The sequence below is a fragment of the Sphaerodactylus townsendi genome, linkage group LG01 (genome assembly GCF_021028975.2).
Source record: "Sphaerodactylus townsendi isolate TG3544 linkage group LG01, MPM_Stown_v2.3, whole genome shotgun sequence".
Classification (NCBI taxonomy): Eukaryota; Metazoa; Chordata; class Lepidosauria; order Squamata; family Sphaerodactylidae; genus Sphaerodactylus; species Sphaerodactylus townsendi.
This window is the reverse complement of record NC_059425.1, coordinates 47,249,747-47,264,432: the sequence shown is the minus strand read 5'-3', so window position 1 is coordinate 47,264,432 and position 14,686 is coordinate 47,249,747. Positions and strand designations below refer to the sequence as shown.

Here is a 14,686-nt window from a genome sequence, read left to right as displayed (position 1 = left end):
CAGATGACATGGTTGTCAAGGAGTTGGGAGTGCTATACAGGGAAGATTAGCTGAGGGAGCCCCAGTGTTATATTTATATTCTGTGTTTATATTGGCACAAAGCCAATTTTGCAGTGATTGAAAGGTCTGACAAATCATCATCTGGTAGTTTCTGCCCTCCGTTTTCTGGCTAACCCCCCTATCTGGTTTGATTGTCTGACTGCCACAGAAGAAATGCCAAAGTAGGATGTGTGTTTTTTGCTCCTTCCCTTTTCTGCTTGTCCTTGATAATGTCCAGTGCCATTGCAAGGCTGACAAATGAAAGGTATTCAGCAATAGAAAGAGCTGTGATACTGAATAAAGTTGCCCACAGCCTGAAGAAAAAATGCTCTGCCCTTTAAAAGGATTAATGGGATGCTACTTACAAGTGATATTATTTACCTCTGTGCCATGAAAAGTTCCCGCTGTTCATTTCCACATATATTACGCCTCTCTTAAAAGGGCAAGACCCCCCCCCCCTCTGATTTGTCAGCATCCCTATTATTGAAAGTACAATGGGTGGGCAGATACAGCTTGTAATCACAGTGTGTAAAAGGTATGCTGGCATTTGAGAATTAGTATTGCCCTGTTCCCATATTATAGTGAATGCACATACATCTGGCTATAAGAAACAGCCAATTCATGTTCACTTTGCAAATTAAACCAGGGACTGGTACATGGATAAATGTGTTTAAATCAAACATTTACATGTACATGCATTGAATGTAACATGAAGATTACCCAATACATGTATGAAGAAAAATCAAGCATACGCTATGCAGGGATTGTAAAAATGTTCATAATGACTTATGAATAGGGGTATGTTTCAGAGTGGGAGATGGGAAGGAGAGCAGTATTTTTTTGGCCAAGAGGATAACCTTTTTTTGTTTCAGATTCCGGGGAAACTGCTGTTTTCACTGGTTAAGCGGTACCTGGGTGTCACCTCCCTCATGGGCAAGCTGAATACCACCTCCGAGCCAAGAGGGGAAGAGGCGGACTCTGTGCCTTCCCCTGAAAATTGTGGGAGACAGAAAAGGATGCAGTGTGAGTTTGAATTCAGCATGGCCATGGGCAACCTCATTTCAGAGTTGGTGCAGATCATGGGCTGGGATCGTAATCAGGAGCTCAAAGAAAGACGGCCTCGAGTTGCTAAGTCCATCTTCCAGCCCCAGGTTCTTCCCATCTATGCTGCCATCCAGTCAGCCACGCACCTGCCCCAGAAAGAGATTAGAACCTTCAAGACGCGCTCTGCCTTTCCCAGTTGCAGTGGCTATGTGGCATATGTGCAAGAGAAGCTGGTGCATGGCATGCGTGTGCGCATGTTGGAAGACTTCGAGAAAGTCTGTGCAGGAGACGAGGGCGAGTTCCTTCACAGCAGTAATGGCACCCCACCTGTTCAGGTACTGCTGAGCGTGGGGCAGGGTTGGACTAGGAGGTGCTGGGCTCTGGCAGCCAGTGGATGGCTGTCTTTGAGATTCAAGTATTAGCAAGTTGAGTTTCTGAAGCTCTAGTATGCACCTGTGTTTGCATCTTCTCTGGGAACAAGAGAATAATTCTTGAATCCAGAGGAATGTTTCGAAGTGGCTACCAAGTAATATATGGGATGTTTTGGGATAGATCACTGTTTCTTGTTCACTAGAAAAGGAAGCTGAGTAATCCTCCATGTTTGACACCAATTTTCTAGGTTCATTGGGAGTCTCTGGGCCATATATATTGGGTTCATTGGCACATGATTGAGATTATTGGTGGATCGGGTCAGGCAGAGCAGAAGACCCGGGAAAAAGTGACCACCCTCGCAAAGACTCTGAGAGAGGATACAGGTAAGGCATTCCTAATATGTCAGGTGGATATTGCTGCACACTGCAAAGGTAGGTCTGTGTTCATTACCTGCTACTGTTTGGGCTCTGTTCATGCTTCTCATTTCTTTCCTATGGCCTGATTTTAGCTTACTCTCTTTCCAGTTTGCTGCTTGAACTGTTGAGAGAATATTTTTCCCAAAATTACTTTCAGAAATTTTGTCTTTACCTAATTCTGAGATTTGAAAGCGCAGAACTGATGTGCTGTTGACAAGCAGAAGAAACTGCAACGTTTGTCATGTTACTAGCCATACAATCAGTGTTTCACAAAAATTCAGTAGTTGTTCACATCTTTGGATTGGGCTATGTGAACACCTGAAAAAAGAACTTGCTTTAGTTTTGGTAAACCTTGAAGAATGTATTCCAGTTCAGGAGAAGGCTAGAGATGTGTCTTAAGCTAAGTCTAAGTGTGGTGATTCCCCCCTTCCTTCTTCAAATAGTATATGATTGCTCCATTCACAACTGACATGGTGCTTAAAATGGATACCCAAATCTGAGTACAAAATGTTGTGGGAATTAGCCCTTTTGTGGATGATACAAGAGACTGTTGTACTGACTCTGCTTTAGAGAATTACTGTAGCACAGTGGATCAGGGCATGAGCTATAAATTGAAAATCTTGGATTCAAAGTTCCTGGGCTAATGAGGTGGCTTTAGGTAAGTTATTGTGTCTGAGCCTCAGCTTCCAGTCTGTAGCATGGAAATAATAATACTGGCTTACCTTACAAAGACACTGTAAGGATTATTGAGATAATGTACCGTATATCAAGCAATTGGAAACTTTAAAAATATAGAATTATTTTCCCATTATTTCCCCTGTCTTCTATTTGTTCTTTTCCTGCCCCCTTTGGCTATATATTAACTGAGAATGCTGAGAGGGTTGAATTAGGATTTGGAAAATTTAAAAAAACAACCCTCTGTTGTGGAAGTTCATTGGGTAATGTTGGGCCAGTCACACACACTCAATCTAACCTGCTTCAAGGGATTGTTGTCAAGTTAAAATAGAGGAATGGAGAACAGTGGAAGCCACTGTAGGTCCCCATGGGGGAGAAAGGCGGGATATAGGCTAAGTAATGAAAATAAATATATAGAATTAAAACTGAGACAGTGGTTGAAAAAAGGCCTTCTCTTCCCTTTACCTCAATCAGATTGTATTGCAAGAAGCTTCAATTTGGATGCCAGCATTTAAAGTGTCTGCCTCTCAAGAAAACCTAAAGTTCCTCTCTGTGATTTTGTGCCTAGCTTCAGTTAACCGGTTGTTGGTCCATAAGCCACTTTTGGGGCTGTGCTCCCTGCCATATCTGATGGATCGGACAAGTGAGAAGACTCCTGGGACTCTGAACCGAGCCGAATGGTGGGAGCTGCTCTTCTTCATTAAGAAATCAAAACCTCAGAAGCAACAGGAAATTATTCAGTTTATCCAGCAGAATCAGAAGGTAAAGAGCTGGAGGAATAATTTTGAGATAAGAATGAACCTCTACTTTTCTGCTACTGTGGTACTACTATTACAAATTATAGCTGATCCATGGCAGTTAGAAAGAGACTGTTCCAGAACTTCCCCCCCTGGCTGTACAAAATTGCCTTGCCTATCCATGAACATCTGAAGCACCAGAGTTGGACACCCCTGCTGTAAGCAGTAACCATTTTATTCAAGGGGAGATAGCAGCTCCCACAGATGAAACCACCAGGAGCCACTGGGGAATAGCAGTACGAGAACTGATTGATTTTGGCCATATTGTTTCTAGCAGGCTGTTATTTATTAAACACTGGTTCAGTTCATTTTGGATTATTGGCATTTGGTGTGGGAATGGCTAGTCTCAGATGTATCATCTGCAGTGAAGTCTACTTCTATGAATTTTGTTTTATTTTTTCAGCGGTCACAACTGGATGAGGGAGGCTTGATCCAGCTGTCTGTGTCAGAGGAGCTGGCTCAAGAAGTGTTGCAGCTCCTAACCCAGCAGTGCCTGGGATGCACCCAAACTGGCCTGCAACGTTCACATGTCTATCTCAAGTATTGTTTCGCCAAGGAACAGGCAAAAGAGAACTCCCAAAATGGGGGTAAGACTCCAGGGAAGTCTGGCAGCCTTTCTGAAGCCCTGGCATCCCAAAGGCTAAAGGAGTCACCCCCTGTGGAAGAAGGTCTTCCGGCTCCAATGGAGAAACCAGACACACAATTAAATAAGGAGCTTTTCAGATTGGAACAACTTTCCTTCCCAGAAACACTGGATGAGAAGGCCAAAGGTGAGTACCAGGCAGCAGCCTGACCTTTCTTACCTGACATACTTAAGAATATAGGAAAAGTCCTTCTGAATGGGTCAATTGACAAGCCATAGTGGCTAAGCCACGGATGTGACATCCTAGCACTGGTGTTCAAAGGTTTACTGACTCTGCATATGGGGTTTTGCTTTAATCACCAGGTCCAGTAGCTATGGATGGATCTATTCTCTATTAATATGTCTGATCTCCTTTTAAGCCTATCTGTAGTCATAGCCCTATAGGCTTTTCTGCATCTGCATGAAACTGAGGAATACACACAGCACTGACTAAAGAAACAGGTGGGCAAGAAGAATGAGAGCATGTGCAGCAACCCCCCACCCCCCCACTTGCTGCATCCCCATCAGATGCACACTGCTAACCTAGTCAGTTGATAATCTGCAGGAGTGTTGGGAAAAGCATAGAAGGACAAAGGGATCTGCAGGATGGGTTGCTGGGAAAGAGCAGCCTAAGCTTGGGATGCGCTGGCAAAACTGACTGGGGGACCATTGTGCTGATAGATCCTGTTGATCAGCTTTCTGCAGTGTGAAAGTGGCAGGGAAGAAGAGCACCTTAGAGCAGCTGGTAGAGGTGATGGAGGTGATCCAGAAGTCCTGTTGTGATGTGTGGCTGCAGATGGCTGGTCTCAAATTCATCACTGATATCTTGGAAGAGGAACCTGGCCAACAGGAACAGCTTGTCAAAGCAGAGGATGAATTCACCATCAGGTCAGTTCTAAGTTTATGGAGGAGAAGTCAATCTATGGCTACCAATCTTGATCCTCCTTGATCTGAGATTGCAAATGCCTTAGCAGACCAGGTGCTTGGGAGCAGCAACAGCAGCAGGCCACTGCTTTCACATCCTGCATGTGAGCTCCCAAAGGTACCTGGTGGGCCACTGTGAGTAACAAGAGTTCTGGATTTGATGGACTCTGGTCTGACCCAGCAGGCTCTTTCTTATGTTCTTATGTTTTTAAGTTTTCTAGGCTTTCTGCTTGCCGCAGATACTGGGTGGGACCCTTTCCATGTTTCTGCTCTGCTGGAGACCAGGCCAGGAATCTCCCTGTTCTTTACTGCAGTGCATAGGAAAGGCAAGCTAGCACTGCAAGATACTTTTGGCATAGAGGTGACATTTGAAAAGCAACTCCCATTGTTTTCCTTTCCTCTGTTTTATCCTCACAACGGAGGTAGGTTAGGCAGAGAATATGTGTCTAGGCCAAGTTCAACCAGCAAGTTTTCCTGGACGAGTCAGGGATACTCTCCAGAGTCTTGCAGATCCTAATCCAACACTCTAACCAATACACCACACTGGCTTCCTGATAAATCTCTTTGATTAACAGCCAGGTACTTAATTGAAATTTACTGTAAGTTTACTGAAGGCTGGGGCTTGGCCCAAAACTGTCTCATGAGGGCCAGGCTCCCTGGTGACTGGTCCCTTTTATCATCCCTAGGGAGAAAACAGTCAAGATGCTGGTGGAGCTGCTGAACTGCCGAGTAGAGAAACTGCTAACTGTGTTGGTGCTGCGGATGCTGTATGTGCTCCTGGCCAAATATGACTGGCGGATACCCTTTGCCACCAAAGGCGGGCTGCAGGCCATGCTATGCTGCATGCTGGAGTATCCCAAGTCAGCACTGGTACAGCAGGCTGGCCTGGCAGTAAGTCTGGATGCTGAGCTTGGCAGACTTGGGGGCAGAAAGTTGGAGAAGAAGAAAGAAAGAAGAATGTCTGTGCTGATTTGCATTTGCACATAAATCAGAGTGTTGAGCTTTGAATTGGGAGGGTTGGGGAGTTGATCTGTTTTAGGAAGAAATACATATCTGTCCGTTCAGGAAAATAGCATCATGAAATGGAAAGTGAATGGTGTCAGATCTAGAATTTTGCAACATATTGTGTTTTTGCTGTGTGAAGCATCATATTCTGGATTTGATTTTGTGTGAAAGCAGGATGGCTGTGAAAGGGTCAGTGTTGGGACTTTCTGATCCCAGCCTTTAGGGGTGTGCCTTTGTTTCTAAATGAATGAAAATGGACACAAAATTCCCATTGCTGTAACTGTGAAAACAAAGGCTTCCGATTTTTCTTCCTGTGGGGAAATGGGCTCACAAGCACTGGTTTTCCTTTAGTTTGGGAGTGAGGAGGTTACACAGGCATCGCAGGTATCTTACCCAGTGAGGCTTCTCTTTTTCTGCTTCCCGGTTCTCTCTGTCTCTCTTCTTCCCTCTCTCTCTGGACACTTTTGCTGCCGCAAGCTAACCAGTTTTCCTTTTAGGATTCCAGCCTGAAAGTTAGCTCTCAGACACCCTCTGCTGCTTGCTTGTTAAAGGCTCCATGAACGCATAAATCTACCTTATACTAAATCAGACCCTTATTCTATCAAAGTCAGCACCTTCTATTCAAACTGGCAGTGGCTCTCCAGGTTCTCAGGCATTGTTTCATATCACCTACGCCTGGTCCTGTCAACTGGAGATGCCCAGGATAGAACCTGGGATCTTCTGCATGTCAAGCAGATGCTCTACCACTGAGCCACTTCCTCACTGCTCCATGTTTGCATTGCTATCTTCTTTTGCACTTACTAATGAGGGGACTAACACATTTAGCTGAGTACACTAGGAGAGTAGGGTTTAACTTCTGCCCCTTCTCTTTTCTTCTTTGAGTATGCTTGGACTGGTGTCCCCCAAGGATCCGTTTTGGGACCAGTGCTCTTTTACCTATTCATAAATGACCTGGAAGTAGGGGTGGGTAGCGTGGTGGCCAAGTTTGCAGATGATACCAAATTATGTAGGGTGGTGAGAACCACAAAGGATTGCGAAGAGCTGCAAACGGACCTTGATAAATTAGGTGAGTGGGCTCAGAAATGGCAAATGCAGTTCAGTGTAGCAAAATGTAAAGTGATGCACATAGGGGCAAAAAATCCAAACTTCACATACACGCTACAGGGGTCAGTGCTATCAGTCACAGACCAGGAAAGGGATTTAGGCGTCTTAGTTGATAGTTCCATGGGAATGTCAACTCAATGCATGGCAGCTGTAAAAAAGGCAAACTCTATGCTGGGGATCATTAGAAAAGGAATTGATAATAAAACTGCAAAGATTGTCATGCCCTTATATAAAGCAGTGGTGCGACCGCACTTGGAGTACTGTGTCCAGTTCTGGTCGCTGCATCTCAAAAAGGATATTGAGGAGATAGAAAAAGTGCAGAGAAGGGCAACAAGGATGATTGAGGGACTGGAGCACCTTCCCTATGAGGAGAGGCTGCAGGGTTTGGGACTCTTTAGTTTGGAGAGGAGACGTCTGGGGGGATATGATTGAAGTCTATAAATTTATGCATGGGGTAGAAAATGTTGACAGAGAGAAATTTTTCTCTCTTTCTCACAATACTAGAACCAGGGGGCATTCATTGAAAATGCTGGGGGAAAGAATTAGGACTAATAAAAGGAAACACTTCTTCACACAGCGTGTGATTGGTGTTTGGAATATGCTGCCACAGGAGGTGGTGATGGCCACTAACCTGGATAGCTTTAAAAAGGGCTTGGACAGATTTATGGAGGAGAAGTCGATTTATGGCTACCAATCTTGATCCTCTTTGATCTGAGATTGCAAATGCCTTAACAGACCAGGTGATCGGGAGCAACAGCCACAGAAGGCCGTTGCTTTCACATCCTGCATGTGAGCTCCCAAAGGCACCTGGTGGGCCACTGCGAGTAGCAGAGAGCTGGACTAGATGGACTCTGGTCTGATCCAGCTGGCTTGTTCTTATGTTCTTATGGACTGCACAGGGGTTTTACATGGGTTACAGAAATTAGACTAGCTGCATGGAAAATGAAAAGTTTAATAAAATAAAAAGTGCACGCTGCATATGAAAACACAACAGACTGAGCAAGGGCAAAAATAAATGTCTGTAACATGCAGTCCTCTAAACCTTGACTCTACATGTCCCTACAGAGAGATAAGCGCTATAAATTAAAAAAATCATTGCCTTAGTTTCAGTATCTAGAAGTTATCCCCTGTTCAGTCCAGTTCCATGTGACTATTTATTGGAGTTAAGATGGGAGCCCAGGCGTGAGAGTGGCTAAGAACCTGAGAAAATGAACATCACTTTCACACTGCAGCCTTATCCCAATTTGTATCTGTTTCTGCCCCATCAGATTTTTAATCAAGGTAGGAATTTTTATGTTCAGACATCAATTAAAAATGATGACATCACATTTTTCTGTGGTGCTCAGGTTTTTTGGTCTGTTTTGTAAAACATTGTGCTATATCCACATACCATTATTTTAAGCAGCAAGTTTGTTCTCCACATCCTTTCCCCCTCGTTTCTGTGCACTGTTACAATGTTGTTAAAAAAACCAAACCCATGGAGCTGGGTAGGGAGACCGATCAAATTTACAGGGAAACGTAGCTCTTGAGCCAACAAACAGGAGAACTATCAAGGGAAACTCACCATGTGCGAAAGAGGAAGGGTATTTAAACGCTAACAGAAACAAGTAATTAACATAAAAGTATTCTAAAGGGACAAGTTGGAAAGCAATGACTTCATTGCCACAAAAGCCAAGATTGCAGAGTGGCCAAAAGGCAGAAAAATGAGGCAGTGCATTTAGAAGCACACCAGACATTGCAATACACCGCCTGCCATAAATCAGAAGTGCAAGGGAAATTAAACATGGATTTTACCAGTTTTTTTAATGGATAAAACCACCATAAAAGATGGGACAATATTAATTGCCCATTAAGGTATCTGAGATTATGAAAAGAAATGTTAGACATCAGAAGCCAAGTTGATTAAGCATCCTGTTTGAAAGTGCCCTTAGGGAGCTTCTTCAGTGTACTCAGGAGTTTTATTATCTCTCTTAGCTCACCCCCTCCCCCCCCCCCCCCATCAGAGACTTTCTTTTCTTCCCTGTCTGCAGGAAATAGTTGCTCTTTACTTTGGCCTCCAGAAACTCGATAGCCTATCATCCTTCTTCTGGCTAGAACCATCTGCATTTCTTTTTATTATTATTAATTATTTATTTATGCAAGTTAAGAAATATAAAATAGAAAGACAAAATAAAAATTTATAATACAAATCACTTTTACAGGGGGCTTAATTCATATTAATCATTAATATTGTTATTAATAGTTTGTTTGTGCACTGATCTTACAGATCCTGAAATATAATAGAACAAATAAGATAAGAGAAAGGACTGAGATAACTTTTTCTCCCACTCATAAAATACTAGAACTCGAGGGCATCCAATGAAGTTGATGGGCAGCAGATTCAGGATGGATGAAAGGACATACTTTTTTATGCAATGAGTGACTGAATTATGGAATTTACTGCCAGAGGATTTAATTTTTACTTTGTACCCCATATTTTCCTGGTGAACCGGGATGCAGTGATGGTCACAGGTATAGGAAGCTTTAAAAGGGAATCGGATGACTGATAGATTCATGGACTGGTCTATTGTGGCTACTAGCCAAGGTTGCTTATGGGAACCTGCACCCTCTGAAGCAGTCAGTCTCTGAATCTCAGGGCCAGGAAACAAAATCAGGAGCCTCCATGCCCTGATAGTGGCCCTTCAGAGTAACTGGTTAGCCACTATATGAGACAGGATGCTGCACTAGATGGGCCACTGGTTTGATTGAACAGGACTGTCCTTATGTTTGTAAGTGCTGCACTTTGATATACACCCTGGGCATATTGTCCTTTCAGTGCCGGAAATTATATTTTTCATGGGGACACCAAGAGAAGAGAGAGGTTCTTTCTGCTTGTATTTCAGTGCCATGGCTTGCCAGTGCCACAAGCCTGGATTATTATCTCATTTGAAACCAATTAGAATAAAAACAAAATGCACAAATTGAAATGAGCACATGTATATCATGAAAACAAAGAATAATAGGGAAATTGAGAATTGTACTTCTCTAATGATTTTATTCTTGCTGCCTTCTCCCTGCCACTGAACTGCTGTCTTTGACTTTAAGGTACTGAAGGTACTGTTGGGTGTTGGGTACTATGAGCTTCCAGGTGCCAGTGGGAAGTCCTACCCTCTAAACCATTCTGATGCCCAGATGATGCTTGAGATCTTCGCCAGCACTGGCTCTGCTTCCAGCAAAGACTCTGACAATTTGCTTTGTGCCATCCCGGCTGCTGTTGGGAAGATGTTGACCACACCTGGGTAAGAGTAAATGATTAGAGGAAAACCCATCTGTGAGGCTAAAGTGAGCCCACATGAGTAGTCTTGTTTCTACTGAGTTTCCTGGGTGAGGAATCCATGCAGGATTGGTCCACCATCCTCTCAGAGCTCCTTCCTCCTTGCTGAGAGACAATCCGATAGGCTCCTCGTCTACTGCTGCTTAGATTGATGAACTCTGGAGCTGGCCGGTGGTGGTGTTGGCCCCTTGAACAGTTCTTTGAACTGTTGCTCTTCTGTTCATGCTTCCCCTTGCCCAGTGCAGTGGTGATTGCCTATCGGACCCTTTTCCCCTTCTTTCCGCAGGGCTTCTTCAGCAGTGCAAAACGGGCTGTTGGTGTTGAACATGCTGATCAACAATCACAAGGGCCTGGCAGAGCAGCTGGGAAACTGTGACCTCTACTCAGTCCTACAGAACTGCTGCCGCTCAGGACACAGCTCCAATGAGATGCTGGCGCGAATAGTGCTCAACCGCCTGGCGGAGCATAAGCTGACCCTGAGCCAGGAGAACGCAGGTAGGGCATTCTCCAGCCTTACTGGTCAGATCCTGCCTGTACTGCTGGCAGTATCAAATCTGAATTTGTTGGTTGCATCAAAATGGTTGGCTGGCATCCATGCTCTCATTAATATAGTTACCCTCTCATTGTTACCATTCTTATTGTCACTTTTGATTAGTACTCCTGCCTTTTCAATTGCATTTTTGGGGATTGTGTTGGAGAGGGGTGATTGCATATTACTGCCCTGCAGGGTGTTTTTCAGGAATCTCAGAAATGCATGAAAATTCTGAAAAGAAACAGCCAACCTTTACTGCAGTAAAGTTCTCTCAAATATTGTCTCTCCGCAACCAGACTCTGCAGCCTCCATCAGCTTCAAGGAGACCGATGTTACAGAACTGCTGAGCAGCCTGCGTGAGAGCAGCATTTCCAAGGAGATGGTGGCAGCGCTGGAGTGCTGTCTGCGGGGCATGGGTGCCTGCCCTGAAGAAAACAGTTATGAGTTTTTCATAAATACGATGCTGCTCAGAGACTTGACACAAGTGGCATCTGAGAAGGATGTGATGCTGGGAGCAGTAAAGTAAGTCTCATGTAGGTCAGCGGAAGAGCACCTGTGTTGTACGCGTGAGGTGCTAGGTTTAACTTTCTATGAGGCTGAGAATCTCTAAGGCGTTGCCGTCAACAAAGGTGATCATGCTTAGTGGAGTTAAATCTTAAAGCCATTGAGATGGAGTATGAAGAGCCTCATGTCCCAATGAACACATGAAGCTGCCTTTTGCTATGTTACTGCATTGGTCCATCAAGGTCAATATTTTCTACTCTGATTGGCAGCAGCTCTCCAGGGTCTCTGGTCAAGGTCTTTCACATCATCTAATACCTAGTCCTTTTAACTGGAGATGCTGATGATTGAATGTGGGACCTTTTCCTCCACCATTTAGCCACCGCTGCTCTTCAGAAGTCTGGAGATACCATTCCATGAAGAGCCGAATTTCCCTGAGCTGTTTTTATTGGCATGTCTGTTTTCAGCCCATCCTTCATTCTTTCCTCTTCTAACACTCTTCTTCTTTGGCTCAGGCTTTTGGATGACTGTTTGAATAGTCCATGGTGGGATAAAGTGCCCTGGCATGACTGCATCGAACCCTGTTTGTCTTCCATGAGTGCCCACATAAACAATAGACAGGTAGGGAAGAGGTGTGAGTGGGAACCAATAGCCACTTCAAAGCAGCCAGCCCAATGCCATTATATGTAGCAATTCCATGGGTTTCATAGTAGTGGGTCTTGGACATCAATACATCAATACAATTTTGCATAACACGAAGCAATATTTGTTTCTTGATTTCCACCTGGCCATTGCCTCTGCTATGCTGGTGCCTGGGGCTTTGGACTTATGGCATCTTTTTGGTACCCATTAAGCCCAGTGGGGGCTTTCCAGCAGTGGTGTTTCTGCCTAGGGACAGGGGGTACCCTATGTCCCCGGGCGCCCCCCATTTGGTCACGTGGGGGTGCGCCACCATTTCAGGGTCGTTTGTGTGATTTTTAATTTTTTTAGTGTTTTTTACGTTTTGGCCTACAGGGGGCGCATTTTTAGGGCTAGCAACACCAAATTTTCAGGGTACCATCCAGAGACTGTCCTGATGATACCACCCAAGTTTGGTGATGTTTGGTTCAGAGGAAGCAAAGTTATGGACGCCCAAATGGAATGCCCCCATCCCCATTGTTTTCAATGGGAGCTAACAGGAGATTGGGACTACCCATTTGAGGGACCATAACTTTGCTCCCCCCTGAACCTAACTTCACCAAACTTGGGTGGCATCATAAGAATAGTTACCAGATGATACCCTGAAATTTTGGTGTCACTAGCTAAAAATACACCCTTACAGGCACCCACAGAAAGTTGCCCAAAGTTCTTTGTTTTGCAGTGACTTTGCTCCATTGTAGCCAATGGGAATTTCTGAGGCTGGCTGCACATTTCTGAAGATAGATGCTCCAGACTTTCAGGTGGCTCAAGGAGGCGCTCCTTGTAATAGCATCTAGGCATAGAGAGACCTTTGCTTCTGAGGGTTCAATTCTATGGACCCCCCCAAAGGCTTATTTTGTTTCCATGCTCCAGATGGCTCTGTGGTAGAGATTTCAATTGGGAGGCACTGTGGTAGGGTCTTGCTCTTCAGGTGGGGGCATTTCCTGCCACAGGGCTGCTGGTGTGAGTCTCCTGAAAGGAACCAACCAAATTTGCTAAAATGCTGTGGGCACCAAGTTGAAGGTGAACCTGATGCCCACAGCATTCGGCTATCCCAGGCAAACTTTAGTGCCCCCACCCAGAGCAAGACCACTACCACATTGCCTCCTGTTGAAACCTCTACCACAGCACCAGCTGGGCATAACAGAAAGCATTAGAAGTCTATGGTGGGAAAATAATGCCCCACCATAGAGACTTGCTGAAGAGCCTGGCAGATTCTGGGGAATTTCTTTGAGGTGTGTAAGCACTGACCACACATTTTTTAAGATAGAGCCAGACTTTCAAGGTGGCTCAAGAGGCCTTCGGTAATAGCATCAAGCTTGGTGAGCTTTGCTTCTGGAGTGTAGAGTTGAGAAAGTTCTGAGAGAACTCAGCCCGCAGGCTTCATGAGCAGGAAACAAAATAAAGCCTTTGAGGGCCCATAAAAATTGAACCCTCAGGAAGCAAAGGTCTCTATGCCTGGATAGCTTACCGGGAGGGCTTCCTGGAGCCACCTTGAAAGTCTGGTGCCTCTATCTTCAGAAATGTGCAGCCAGCCTTCAGAAGGCCCCATTGGCTACAATTGGGCAAAGTCACTGCAAAACAAAAGAATCTTGGGCAACTTTCTTTGGGGTGCCTGTAAGGTGTATTTTTTTAAAGCTAGTGACACCAAAAGGAATTTCAGGGGTATCATCTGGTAACTATTCTATAGGATGCCCAGTATTCAAGCCTATGAAGTTAGGTTCAGAGGGGGGAGCAAAGTTATGATCCCTCAAATGGGTAGTCCCACCTCCTGTTAGCTCCTCATTACAGAAAACAATGGGGATGGGGGGCATTCCATTTGAGTGCCCATCCTCTTGCTTCCTCTGAACCAAACATCCTAAACTTAGGAGTGATATCATCAGGGCAGTCTCTGGATGATGCCCTGAAATCATTGAGTGCCGCTTAGCTTTAAAAAATGCCCTCCTGCAGGCTGAAAAACACCAAAAAATACCCCCCCAAAAGCCCAAATACCTTGCATCTCACATTTCGTTCATATTTGGGCAGGACATGAATCTGGGACACTTTTTGCTCCCAAGTATGTGCTCCAAATTTGCCCATAGATTCTGGCTGAATCTGGTATTTGTTTCTCATCTAAAATCTCCAACCCTCAAAAGTGATGTTGTTTCTAGGGAGGGGGAGGAATTCACCCTCAAACAAAGCATCACTTTCAATTCTTGTTTTAATCGGAGACCCCAGATTCTCCCTTTAAGGTGGATTTAAAAGAAGAATCTGAGCTCCCTAGTTTAAGTACACCATTAGAAAGTAATGCTGTTTGGGGGTGGATTCCACTGGAGGTGTTTCTAGGAGAGATGATACTGACATTTGTTTGGTAAATGTTTTGCTGGGGGTGGTTTGTGAGAGGTTTACATGCTTAATATCCACTTGCACTGGCTTGGAGTTGTTTCTCAGGCTAACAACCTACCTCATAGGGTTGTTGTGATTAGAAAATTAGGAAAAGAGTTGGTGGGGAGAGAGCCATGTATGTTTTGCTGGGAGTGGGAGGTGTTTTGTGAGCTGGTGCAAAAAATAATTGTTTGTTCATGGTGGGGGAGGGTGGCTCCCATTCGCCGGGGGGTGGGGGTGGGGGCGCCAAACTCAGGTTTTGTCCCCGGGCTCCAGTTTGCCTAGGTTCGCCCCTGCTTT

At 44.7% G+C, this 14,686-nt stretch overlaps 1 protein-coding gene across 1 annotated transcript in view; it reads left to right on the top strand.

The window, feature by feature from the left end:
* LOC125425003 (cullin-9-like) overlaps positions 1-14,686 on the top strand; it is a 30,606-nt gene that overhangs the window by 5,605 nt on the left and 10,315 nt on the right. Inside the window, 10 exon segments of the mRNA XM_048482452.1 lie at positions 912-1,418; positions 1,703-1,838; positions 3,115-3,308; positions 3,747-4,113; positions 4,661-4,853; positions 5,576-5,780; positions 10,083-10,276; positions 10,598-10,806; positions 11,140-11,365; positions 11,860-11,965. Coding sequence (XP_048338409.1) covers positions 912-1,418; positions 1,703-1,838; positions 3,115-3,308; positions 3,747-4,113; positions 4,661-4,853; positions 5,576-5,780; positions 10,083-10,276; positions 10,598-10,806; positions 11,140-11,365; positions 11,860-11,965 — 2,337 coding nt within the window.